Source organism: Salmo trutta, chromosome 26 (assembly GCF_901001165.1).
Source record: "Salmo trutta chromosome 26, fSalTru1.1, whole genome shotgun sequence".
NCBI lineage: Eukaryota > Metazoa > Chordata > Actinopteri > Salmoniformes > Salmonidae > Salmo > Salmo trutta.
The window spans coordinates 46,297,259-46,310,840 of NC_042982.1; the positions used below are offsets into that span (position 1 = coordinate 46,297,259).

Here is a 13,582-nt window from a genome sequence, read left to right on the forward strand (position 1 = left end):
TACCCCTGTATACAGCCTCCACATTGACTCTGTACCTAAAACCCTGTATATAGCCTCCACATTGACTCTGTAATGGTACCCCCTGTTATAGCCTCCACATTGACTCTGTAACGGTAACCCTGTATATAGCCTCCACATTGACTCTGTACCGGTACCCCCTGTATATAGCCTCACATTGACTCTGTACCGGTACCCCCTGTATATAGCTCCACATTGACTCTGTACCGGAACCCTGTATATAGCCCCACATTGACTCTGTACCGGTACCCCCTGTATATAGCCTCCACATTGACTCTGTACCGGTACCCCCCTGTCTATAGCCTCCACATTGACTCTGTACCGTAACACCCTGTATATAGCCTCCACATTGACTCTGTACCGTAACACCCTGTATATAGCCTCCACATTGACTCTGTACCGTAATACCCTGTATACAGCCTCCACATTGACTCTGTACCGGTACCCCCTGTATATAGCCTCCACATTGGCTCTGTACCGGTACCCCCTGTATATAGCCTCCACATTGACTCTGTACCGGTACCCCCTGTATATAGCCTCCACATTGACTCTGTACCGTAATACCCTGTATATAGTCTCCACATTGACTCTGTACCGGTACCCCCTGTATATAGCCTCCACATTGACTATGTACCGTAACACCCTGTATATAGCCTCCACATTGACTCTGTACCGTAATACCCTGTATATAGCCTCCACATTGACTCTGTACCATAACACCCTGTATATAGCCTCCACATTGACTCTGTACCGTAACACCCTGTATATAGCCTCCACATTGACTCTGTACTGTTACCCCCTGTATATAGCCTCCACATTGACTCTGTACCGTAACACCCTGTATATAGCCTCCACATTGACTCTGTACCGTAACACCCTGTATATAGCCTCCCAATTGACTCTGTACCGGTACCCCCCTGTATATAGCCTCCACATTGACTCTGTACTGGTACCCCCTGTATTTAGCCTCCACATTGACTCTGTACTGGTACCCCCTGTATATAGCCTCCACATTGACTCTGTACCGTAACACCCTGTATACAGCCTCCACATTGACTCTGTACCATAACACCCTGTATATTGCCTCCACATTGACTCTGTACTGGTACCCCCTGTTTATAGCCTCCACATTGACTCTGTACCGGTACCCCCTGTATATAGCCTCCACATTGACTCTGTACCGGTACCCCCTGTATTTAGCCTCCACATTGACTCTGTACCGGTACCCCCTGTATTTAGCCTCCACATTGACTCTGTACCACCACCCCCTGTATATAGCCTCCACATTGACTCTGTACCGTAACACCCTGTATATAGTCTCCACATTGACTCTTGTACCGTAACACCCTGTATATAGCCTCCACATTGACTCTGTACCGGTACCCCGTATTAGCCTCCACATTGACTCGCACCTTAACACCCTGTATATAGCCTCCACATTGACTCTGTACCGGTACCCCCTGTAAAAGCCTCCATTGACTCTGTACCGGTACCCCTGTATATAGCCTCCACATTGACTCTGTACCGGTACCCCCTGTATATAGCCTCCACATTGACTCTGTACCGTACACCCTGTATAGCCTCCACATGACTCTGTACCGTATAACCCTGTATATAGCCTCACAATTGACTCTGTACCGTAACACCCTGTACATAGCCTCCACATTGACTCGTACCGGTACCCTGTATATAGCCTCCACATTGACTCTGTACCACACCCCTGTATATAGCCTCCACATTGACTCTGTACCGGTACCCCTGTATATAGCTCCACATTGACTCTGTACCGGTACCCCTGTATATAGCCTCCACTTGACTCTGTACCGTACCCTGTATATAGCCTCCACATTGACTCTGTAGTACCCCTGTATATAACCTCCACATTGACTCTGTACCGGTACCCCTGTATATAGCCTCCACATTGACTCTGTACCGGTATCCCCTGTATATAGCCTCCACATTGACTCTGTACCGGTACCCCCTGTATTAGCCTCCACATTGACTCTGTACCGGTACCTGTATAGTATCCACATTGACTCTGTACCGTACCACCTGTATATAGCCTCCACATTGACTCTGTACCGTACTGTATATAGCCTCCACATTGACTCTGTACCGTACACCCTGTATATACCTCCACATTGACTCTGTACCGGTACCCCTGTATATAGCCTCCACATTGACTCTGTACCGGTATCCCTGTATATAGCCTCCACATTGACTCTGTACCGGTACCCCTGTATATAGCCTCCACATTGACTCTGTACCGGTACCCCTGTATATAGCCTCCACATTGACTCTGTACGGTACCCCCTGTATATAGCCTCCACATTGACTCTGTACGGTACCCTGTATATAGCCTCCACATTGACTCTGTATGTCCCCCTGTATAGCCTCCACATTGACTCTGTACCATACCCCTGTATATAGCCTCCACATTGACTCTGTATGGTACCCCCTGTATAGCCTCCACATGACTCTGTACCGGTACCCCTGTATATAGCCTCCACATTGACTCTGTACCGGTACCCCCTGTATATAGCCTCCACATTGACTCTGTACGGTACCCCCTGTATATAGCCTCCACATTAACTCTGTACCGGTACCCCTGTATATAGCCTCCACATTGACTCTGTACCGGTACCCCGTATATAGCTCCACATTGACTCTGTACCGGTAACCCCTGTTATAGCCTCCACATTGACTCTGTACCGTACCCTGTATATAGCCTCCACATTGACTCTGTACCGTAATACCCTGTATAGCCTCCACATTGACTCTGTACCGGTACCCCCTGTATATAGCCTCCACATTGCTCTGTACCGGTACCCCCTGTATAGCTCCACATTGACTCTGTACGGTACCCCCTGTATATAGCCTCCACATTGACTCTGTACAGTAAACACTGTATATAGCCTCCACATGACTCTGTACCGTAATACCCTGTATATAGCCTCCACATTGACTCTGTACCGTAATACCCTGTATATAACCTCCACATTGACTCTGTACCGGTACCCCCCTGTATATAGCCTCCACATTGACTCTGTACTGGTACCCCCTGTATTTAGCCTCCACATTGACTCTGTACTGGTACCCCCTGTATATAGCCTCCACATTGACTCTGTACCGTAATACCCTGTATACAGCCTCCACATTGACTCTGTACCATAACACCCTGTATATTGCCTCCACATTGACTCTGTACTGGTACCCCCTGTATATAGCCTCCACATTGACTCTGTACCGGTACCCCCTGTATATAGCCTCCACATTGACTCTGTACCGGTACCCCCTGTATTTAGCCTCCACATTGACTCTGTACCGGTATCCCCTGTATTTAGCCTCCACATTGACTCTGTACCACCACCCCCTGTATACAGCCTCCACATTGACTCTGTACCGGTACACCCTGTATATAGCCTCCACATTCACTCTGTACCGGTACCCCCTGTATATAGCCTCCACATTGACTCTGTACCGGTACCCCCTGTATATAGTCTCCACATTGACTCTGTACCGTAACACCCTGTATATAGCCTCCACATTGACTCTGTACCGTAACACCCTGTATATAAAATCCACATTGACTCTGTACCGTAACACCCTGTATATAGCCTCCACATTGACTCTGTACCGTAACACCCTGTATATAGCCTCCACATTGACTCTGTACCGTAATACCCTGTATATAGCCTCCACATTGACTCTGTACCGTAACACCCTGTATATAGCCTCCACATTGACTCTGTACCGTAACACCCTGTATATAGCCTCCACATTGACTCTGTACCGTAATACCCTGTATATAGCCTCCACATTGACTCTGTACCGTAATACCCTGTATATAGCCTCCACATTGACTCTGAACTGTAATACCCTGTATATAGCCTCCACATTGACTCTGTACCGTAACACCCTGTATATAGCCTCCACATTGACTCTGTACCGTTATACCCTGTATATAGCCTCCACATTGACTCTGTACCGTAATACCCTGTATATAGCCTCCACATTGACTCTGTACCGTACCCTGTATATAGCCTCCACATTGACTCTGTACCGTAATACCCTGTATATAGCCTCCTCATTGACTCTGTACCGTAATACCTGTATATAGCCTCCACATTGACTCTGTACCGTAACACCCTGTATATAGCCTCCACATTGACTCTGTACGGTACCCCCTGTATATAGCCTCCACATTGACTCTGTACGTAACCCTGTATATAGCCTCCACATTGACTCTGTACGTAACACCTGTATATAGCCTCCACATTGACTCTGTACCGGTACCCCTGTATATGCCTCCACATTGACTCCTGTACCGTAATACCCTGTATATAGCCTCCACATTGACTCTTTACCGTAATACCCTGTATATAGCCTCCACATTGACTCTGTACCGTAACACCCTGTATATAACCTCCACATTGACTCTGTACCGTAATACCCTGTATATAGCCTCCACATTGACTCTGTACCGTAACACCCTGTATATAACCTCCACATTGACTCTGTACCGTAATACCCTGTATATAGCCTCCACATTGACTCTGTACCGTAATACCCCTGTATATAGCCTCCACATTGACTCTGTACCGTATACCCTGTATATAGCCTCCACATTGACTCTGTACCGTAATACCCTGTATATAGCCTCCACATTGACTCTGTACCGTAATACCCCCTGTATATAGCCTCCACATTGACTCTGTACCGTAATACCCTGTATATAGCCTCCTCATTGACTCTGTACCGTAATACCCTGTATATAGCCTCCACATTGACTCTGTACCGTAACACCCTGTATATAGCCTCCACATTGACTCTGTACCGGTACCCCCTGTATATAGCCTCCACATTGACTCTGTACCGTAATACCCTGTATATAGCCTCCACATTGACTCTGTACCGTAACACCCTGTATATAGCCTCCACATTGACTCTGTACCGGTACCCCCTGTATATAGCCTCCACATTGACTCTGTAACCGTAATACCCTGTATATAGCCTCCACATTGACTTCCTTTACCGTAATACCCTGTATATAGCCTCCAAATTGACTCTGTACCGTACACCCTGTATATTAACCTCCACATTGACTCTGTACCGTAATACCCTGTATATAGCCTCCACATTGACTCCTGTACCGTAAACACCCTGTATATAACCTCCACATTGACTCTGTACCGTAATACCCTGTATATAGCCTCCACATGACTCTGTACCGTACTCCCTGTATATAGCCTCTCATGACTCTGTACCGTTAACCCTGTATATAGCCTCCACATTGACTCTGTACCGTAACACCCTGTATATAGCCTCCACATTGACTCTTGTACCGGTACCCCCTGTATATAGCCTCCACATTGACTCTGTACCGTATCCCCCTGTATATAGCCTCCACATTGACTCTGTACCGTAATACCCTGTATATAGCCTCCACATTGACTCTGTACCGTAATACCCCTGTATATAGCCTCCACATTGACTCTGTACCGTAACACCCTGTATATAGCCTCCACATTGACTCTGTACCGGTACCCCCTGTATATAGCCTCCACATTGACTCTGTACCGTAATACCCTGTATATAGCCTCCACATTGACTCTGTACCGTAATACCCTGTATATAGCCTCCACATTGACTCTGTACCGTAACACCCTGTATATAACCTCCACATTGACTCTGTACCGTAATACCCTGTATATAGCCTCCACATTGACTCTGTACCGTAATACCCTGTATATAGCCTCCACATTGACTCTGTACCGTAATACCCTGTGTATAGCCTCCACATTGACTCTGTACCGTAATACCCTGTGTATAGCCTCGTTATTGTTATTTTACTTCTGCTCTTTAATTATTTGTTACTTTTATTTCTTATTTTTTACTTATCTATTTTTTACTTAACACTTATTTTTCTTAAAACTGCATTGTTGTTTAAGAGCTTGTAAGTAATCATTTCACAGTAAGGTCTACACCTGTTGTATTCGGCGCGTGTGACAAATAAAATTTGATTTGATTTGAAAGTGCTATGAAAAATATTTTCTATAAGCAAAAATATTGTATTTTCAGCTGTTTGAAGCTGGTGTACAAAACCGAAAGTAAAAGACGCAAAAACAAAACTTAAGAACGGGAAGCGTAGAGATAGAGCACATAGAACATATCTACCGCTTCTTAGACTTGCTTTAAATGAGAACGACAGATCTATGACTCATATTTCAATGTCAATTTGGTCACGTCGACCAAAAATGCACATATTTGAGTATTAAGATTTTGGGGAAAGCCAATCTAATCCTAGTTCTGTGTGTTGGGGACAACTTCTACCTCCTGCCCAGTCAGTCTGCAACTCCATCTCTGTGTTTAAGATATCATAGAGTTGTTTCAGAGCTATCTCTGTGTTTAAGATATCATAGAGTTGTTTCAGAGCTATCTCTGTGTTTAAGATATCATAGAGTTGTCTCTATGAGTCTCTGTTGATCCAAAACAAGGCACAGTGAGGAACACTTCATTTGTCTCTGTGTCGATGTCAGAAGGAGCTGTACTATCCTCTAGTGGTGGATTGGGTAACTGCAGGGATATTCAATATTAACAGGGAGTAATTTAGTGTAGGGTGAAGTTGCCCCTAGATGCTGATCTTGGGTCCTGTTTTGTATTTTCCCCTGCTAATAGTCACGGTTAGGATTGGGGTCTGTACCTAGGGGAAACCTCCACACGGAGCGAATAATGTGCCGTTAACCAGTTCAATGCCATATGTGACTGAGAGCTGCTGGCAGAGATTGGCATGGCAGAGATTGGCATGGCATGGCAGAGATTGGCATGGCAGATGTCGTCCTGTCTGTCAGAACTTCTGTTTTGCCTGGTGGAGGATGGGTAGGCACAATGAAGACTGACGTGTGTGTGTGTGTGTGTGTGCGTGTGTGTGCGTGCGTGCGTGTGTGTGTCTCCTCCAGGAGTGCCAGTTTCTCCCAGGTACAGCACAGTAGCAATCTGTTTGTGGGCAGTGACTCGGCGATGCAGAAGTTCTCCCATGGTTTCTCTCACTGTCTGAACGGGATGGGCGCCCAGCTGCATGGCTTCTACAGCCTGCCCAAGCCTGGTAAGCACCAACTGGCCTCAGCGGTCGGGCCCAGGTCCTCCACACGGCCAGACTCCCCCCAGGAGGGCTGCTATGTGCTACCCAGGGGGTACAGCTCTGAGGGGCCTAACCTGGATCAGAGCCGCCTGGGAGACACGGATCAGCAGGAGAACGAGGAGGTTGGTTAACTTGTGGTTTGATTATGTTACACATCCTTTGACTTATGTTACTGTATTCTATTTTATTAGATTTTCTTTTCTTAATATCCATCACTTTCTCTATCGATTCAATTTCTATTCAAGGGGCTTTATTACCATGGAAACATATGTTAACATTGGTCTTTATTACCATGGAAACATATGTTAACATTGGTCTTTATTACCATGGAAACATATGTTAACATTGGTCTTTATTACCATGGGAAACATATGTTAACATTGGTCTTTATTACCATGGGAAACATATGTTAACATTGGTCTTTATTACCATGGGAAACATATGTTAACATTGGTCTTTATTACCATGGGAAACATATGTTAACATGGCAAAAAGCAAGTGAAGTAGATAATATACAAAAGAATATTCATGAACAGTAAACATTACACTCACAGAAGTTCCAAAATAATAAAGACATTACAAATGTCATATTATGTCTATATACAGTGAGGTAACGATGTGCTAATAGTTAAAGTACAAAAGGGAAAATATTAAGCATAAATATAGGTTGTATTTACAAAGGTGTTTGTTCTTCACTGGTTGACCTTTTCTTGTGGCAACAGGTCACAAATCTTCCTGCTGTGATGGCACACTGTGGTATTTCACCCAGTAGATATGGGAATTTATGAAAATTGGGTTTGTTTTCTAATTCTTTGTGTATCTGTGTAATCTGAGGGAAATATGTGTCTCTAATATGGTCATACATTTGGCAGGAGGTTAGGAAGTGCAGCTCAGTTTCCACCTCATTTTGTGGGCAGTGTTGCACATAGTCTGTCTTCTCTTGAGAGCCAGGTCTGCCTATGGCGGCATCTCTCAATAGCAAGGCTATGCTCACTGAGTCTGTACATAGTCAAAGCTTTCCTTAAGTTTGGGTCAGTCACAGTGGTCAGGTATTCTGCCACTGTGTACTCTCTGTTTAGGGCCAAATAGCATTCTAGTTTGCTCAGTTTTTTTGTTAATCTTTTGTTTTCTTATGATTTGGTTGGTTCTAATTGTGTTTCTGTCTCTCTGTCTCTCTCTCTCTCTCTCTCTCTGTCTCTCTCTGTCTCTGTCTCTCTCTGTCTCTGTCTCTGTCTCTCTCTCTCTCTCTCTCTGCCTCTCTCTCTCTCTCTCTCTCTCTCTCTCTCTCTCTCTCTCTCTTTTATTTACAAAGCTGTACACCTTCAAGACACCTTGCAACACGCTGGCCACCGGCAATGACCGTAACCACAGTAACGACCAACACAGCAATGACCATAACCACAGAGACGAGCGTAGCAACGACCGGCAGACTGACAACTACGACCTCCCGACCCCGCCCGGATCCTTCTACCAGATCCCGCGGACGTTCGATAAGAACCACAACGTGACGCCGTCTGGCTCCGAGTCGTCTAGTGGACCCCCTCCACGGCCTCCCAAGCCCAGCCAGGGGTCAGAGAGCGGGAGGTGGGGTAGTCCGGGGTCACTGGGTGGGCAGAATGGAGAGGTGACCACGACTACGTCGGTTATACCCAGGAGGAACACTCTGCCTGCCGTGGAGAACAGCAGGTTACATCGAGGTACTTTACAACTCTCTCTCTCTCTCCTTCTCTTTATTTAGCTGCTACCTAATCACTCTCAGAGAACACCAAGCTACACAGAGGGACTGGTTCTCTCTTTCCCTTTATCCAAACTACTGTCAACTACATCTTTCTCCCTTCACCAAACTACATCTTTCTCCCTTCACCAAACTACATCTTTCTCCCTTCACCAAACTACATCTTTCTCCCTTTACCAAACTACATCTCTCTCCCTTTACCAAACTACATCTCTCTCCCTTTACCAAACTACATCTCTCTCCCTTTACCAAACTACATCTCTCTCCCTTCACCAAACTACTGTCAACTACATCTATCTCACTTTACCAAACTACTGTCAACTACATCTCTCTCCCTTTACCAAACTACATCTCTCTCCCTTCACCAAACTACTGTCAACTACATCTCTCTCACTTTACCAAACTACTGTCAACTACATCTCTCTCCCTTTACCAAACTACTGTCAACTACATCTCTCTCCCTTTACCAAACTACTGTCAACTACATCTCTCTCCCTTTAACAAACTACATCTTTCTCCCTTTACCAAACTACATCTTTCTCCCTTTACCAAATTACATCTTTCTCCCTTTACCAAACTACATCTCTCTCCCTTTACCAAACTACATCTCTCTCCCTTCACCAAACTACATCTCTCTCCCTTCACCAAACTACATCTCTCTCCTTTTACCAAACTACTGTCAACTACATCTCTCTCCCTTTAACAAACTACATCTCTCTCCCTTCACCAAACTACATCTCTCTCCTTTTACCAAACTACTGTCAACTACATCTCTCTCCTTTTACCAAACTACATCTCTCTCCCTTTACCAAACTACATCTCTCTCCTTTTACCAAACTACTGTCAACTACATCTCTCTACTTTTACCAAACTACTGTCTTCTCTCTCTCTCTCTCTCTCTCTCTCTTGCTACTCTCTCTCTCTCATACACAGTGCCTGGCCCCTCTCTCTCTCTCTCCCTCGCTATTCTCTCTCTCTCTCACAGTGCCTGGCCTCTCTCGCTCTCTCAATTCAATTTCATTTTCTATTTAAGGGCTTTATTGGCTTGGGAGACATATGTTTACATTGCCACAGTAAGTGAAATAGATAATAAACAATAAAAATGAACAGTAAATATTACACTTACACAAGTTCCAAAAGAATAAGCTGCAAAATCTGGACCCGTACAAATCAGCCGGGCTAGACAATCTGGACCCTCTCTTTCTAAAATTATCCGCCGCAATTGTTGCAACCACTATTACTAGCCTGTTCAACCTCTCTTTCGTATCGTCTGAGATCCCTAAAGATTGGAAAGCTGCCGCTGTCATCCCCCTCTTCAAAGGGGGAGACACTCTAGACCCAAACTGTTATAGACCTATATCCATCCTGCCCTTCTAAAATCTTCAAAAGCCAAGTTAACAAACAGATCACTGATCATTTCGAATCCCACCGTACCTTCTCCACTATGCAATCTGGTTTCCGAGCTGGTCATGGGTGCACCTCAGCCACACTCAAAGTCCTAAACGACATCATAACCGCCATCGATAAAATACATTACTGTGCAGCCGTCTTCATCGACCTGGCCAAGGATTTCGACTCTGTCAATCACCACATTCTTATCGGCAGACTCAACAGCCTTGGTTTCTCAAATGACTGCCTCACCTGGTTCACCAACTACTTCTCTGATAGAGTTCAGTGTGTCAAATCGGAGGGCCTGTTGTCCGGGCCTCTGGCAGTCTCTATGGGGGTGCCACAGGGTTCAATTCTCGGGCCGTCTCTTTTCTCTGTATATATCAATGATGTCGCTCTTGCTGCTGGTGATTCTCTGATCCACCTCTACGCAGACGACACCATTCTGTATACTTCTGGCCCTTCTTTGGACACTGTGTTAACTACGCTCCAGATGAGCTTCAATGCCATACAACTCTCCTTCCGTGGCCTCCAACTGCTCCTAAATACAAGTAAAACTAAATACATGCTCTTCAACCGATCTCTGCCTGCACCAGCATCACTACTCTGGACGGTTCTGACTTAGAATATGTGGACAACTACAAATACCTAAGTGTCTGGCTAGACAGTAAACTCTCCTTCCAGACTCACATCAAACATCTCCAATCCAAAGTTAAATCTAGAATTGGCTTCCTATTTCGCAACAAAGCGTCCTTCACTCATGCTGCCAAACATACCCTCGTAAAACTGACCATCCTACCGATCCTCGACTTCGGGGATGTCATCTATAAAATAACCTCAAACACTCTACTCAACAAATTGGATGCAGTCTATCACAGTACCATCCGTTTTGTCACCAAAGCCCCATATACTACCCACCACTGCGACCTGTATGCTCTCGTTGGTTGACCCTCGCTTCATACTCGTCGCCAAACCCACTGGCTACAGGTCATCTACAAGACCCTGCTAGGTAAAGTCCCCCCTTATCTCAGCTCACTGGTCACCATAGCAGCACCCACCTGTAGCACGCGCTCCAGCAGGTATATCTCTCTGGTCACCCCCAAAGCCAATTTCTTCTTTGGTCGTCTTTCCTTCCAGTTCTCTGCTGCCAATGACTGGAACGAACTACAAAAATCTCTGAAACTGGAGACACTTATCTCCCTCACTAGCTTTAAGCACCAGCTGTCAGAGCAGCTCACAGATCACTGCACCTGTACATAGGCCATCTATAAATAGCCCAAACAATTACCTCATCCCCATACTGTATTTATTTCTTTATTTTGCTCCCTTGCACCCCAGTATTTCTACCTTGCACATTCACCTACTGCAAATCTACAATCCCAGTGTTTTTAATTGCTATATTGTATTTACTTCGCCACCGTGGCCTTTTTATTGCCTTTACCTCCCTTATCTCACCTCATTTGCTCACATTGTATATAGACTTGTTTTTGTACTGTATTATTGACTGTATGTTTGTTTTACTCCATGTGTAACTCTGCTTTATCTTGGCCAGGTCGCAGTTGTAAATGAGAACTTGTTCTCAACTTGCCTACCTGGTTAAATAAAGGTGAAAGATATATACTGCTCAAAAAAATAAAGGGAACACTTAAACAACACAATGTAACTCCAAGTCAATCTCACTTCTGTGAAATCAAACTGTCCACTTAGGAAGCAACACTGATTGACAATACATTTCACATGCTGTTGTGCAAATGGAATAGACAACAGGTGGAAATTATAGGCAATTAGCAAGACACCCCCAATAAAGGAGTGGTTCTGCAGGTGGTAACCACAGACCACTTCTCAGTTCCTATGCTTCCTGGCTGATGTTTTGGTCACTTTTGAATGCTGGCGGTGCTTTCACTCTAGTGGTAGCATGAGACGGAGTCTACAACCCACACAAGTGGCTCAGGTAGTGCAGCTCATCCAGGATGGCACATCAATGCGAGCTGTGGCAAGAAGGTTTGCTGTGTCTGTCAGCGTAGTGTCCAGAGCATGGAGGCGCTACCAGGAGACAGGCCAGTACATCAGGAGACGTGGAGGAGGCCGTAGGAGGGCAACAACCCAGCAGCAGGACCGCTACCTCCGCCTTTGTGCAAGGAGGAGCAGGAGGAGCACTGCCAGAGCCCTGCAACATGACCTCCAGCAGGCCACAAATGTGCATGTGTCTGCTCAAACGGTCAGAAACAGACTCCATGAGGGTGGTATGAGGGCTCGACGTCCACAGGTGGCGGTTGTGCTTACAGCCCAACACCGTGCAGGACGTTTGGCATTTGCCAGAGAACACCAAGATTGGCAAATTCGCCACTGGCGCCCTGTGCTCTTCACAGATGAAAGCAGGTTCACACTGAGCACATGTGACAGACGTGACAGTCTGGAGACGCCGTGGAGAACGTTCTGCTGCCTGCAACATCCTCCAGCATGACCGGTTTGGCGGTGGGTCAGTCATGGTGTTGTGTGGCATTTCTTTGGGGGGCCGCACAGCCCTCCATGTGCTCGCCAGAGGTAGCCTGACTGCCATTAGGTACCGAGATGAGATCCTCAGACCCCTTGTGAGACCATATGCTGGTGCGGTTGGCCCTGGGTTCCTCCTAATGCAAGACAATGCTAGACCTCATGTGGCTGGAGTGTGTCAGCAGTTCCTGCAAGAGGAAGGCATTGATGCTATGGACTGGCCCGCCCGTTCCCCAGACCTGAATCCAATTGAGCACAGCTGGGACATCATGTCTCGCTCCATCCACCAACGCCACGTTGCACCACAGACTGTCCAGGAGTTGGTGGATGCTTTAGTCCAGGTCTGGGAGGAGATCCCTCATGAGACCATCCGCCACCTCATCAGGAGCATGCCCAGGCGTTGTAGGGAGGTCATACAGGCAGGTGGAGGCCACACACACTACTGAGCCTCATTTTGACTTGTTTTAAGGACATTACATCAAAGTTGGATCAGCCTGTAGTGTGGTTTTCCACTTTCATTTTGAGTGTGACTCCAAATCCAGACCTCCATGGGTTGATAAATTGGATTTCCATTGATTATTTTTGTGTGATTTTGTTGTCAGCACATTCAACTATGTAAAGAAGAAAGTATTTAATAAGATTATTTCATTCATTCAGATCTAGGATGTGTTATTTTAGTGTTCCCTTTATTTTTTTGAGCAGTGTATATATATATATATATATATATTTATTTATTTTTTAAATATAGACATTTCAAATGTCATATTTCACCCAGTAGATAAGGGAGTGTATCAAAATTGGATTTG

At 45.6% G+C, this 13,582-nt stretch overlaps 1 protein-coding gene across 2 annotated transcripts in view; it reads left to right on the top strand.

Annotated features, from left to right (window-relative positions):
* gab2 (GRB2-associated binding protein 2) overlaps positions 1-13,582 on the top strand; it is a gene marked incomplete at its 5' end in the record, with an annotated part of 92,562 nt that overhangs the window by 44,284 nt on the left and 34,696 nt on the right. For both annotated transcript variants that reach the window (XM_029716068.1, XM_029716069.1), the window contains 2 exon segments: positions 6,978-7,281; positions 8,472-8,856. In XM_029716068.1, the coding sequence (XP_029571928.1) occupies positions 6,978-7,281; positions 8,472-8,856 (689 nt within the window).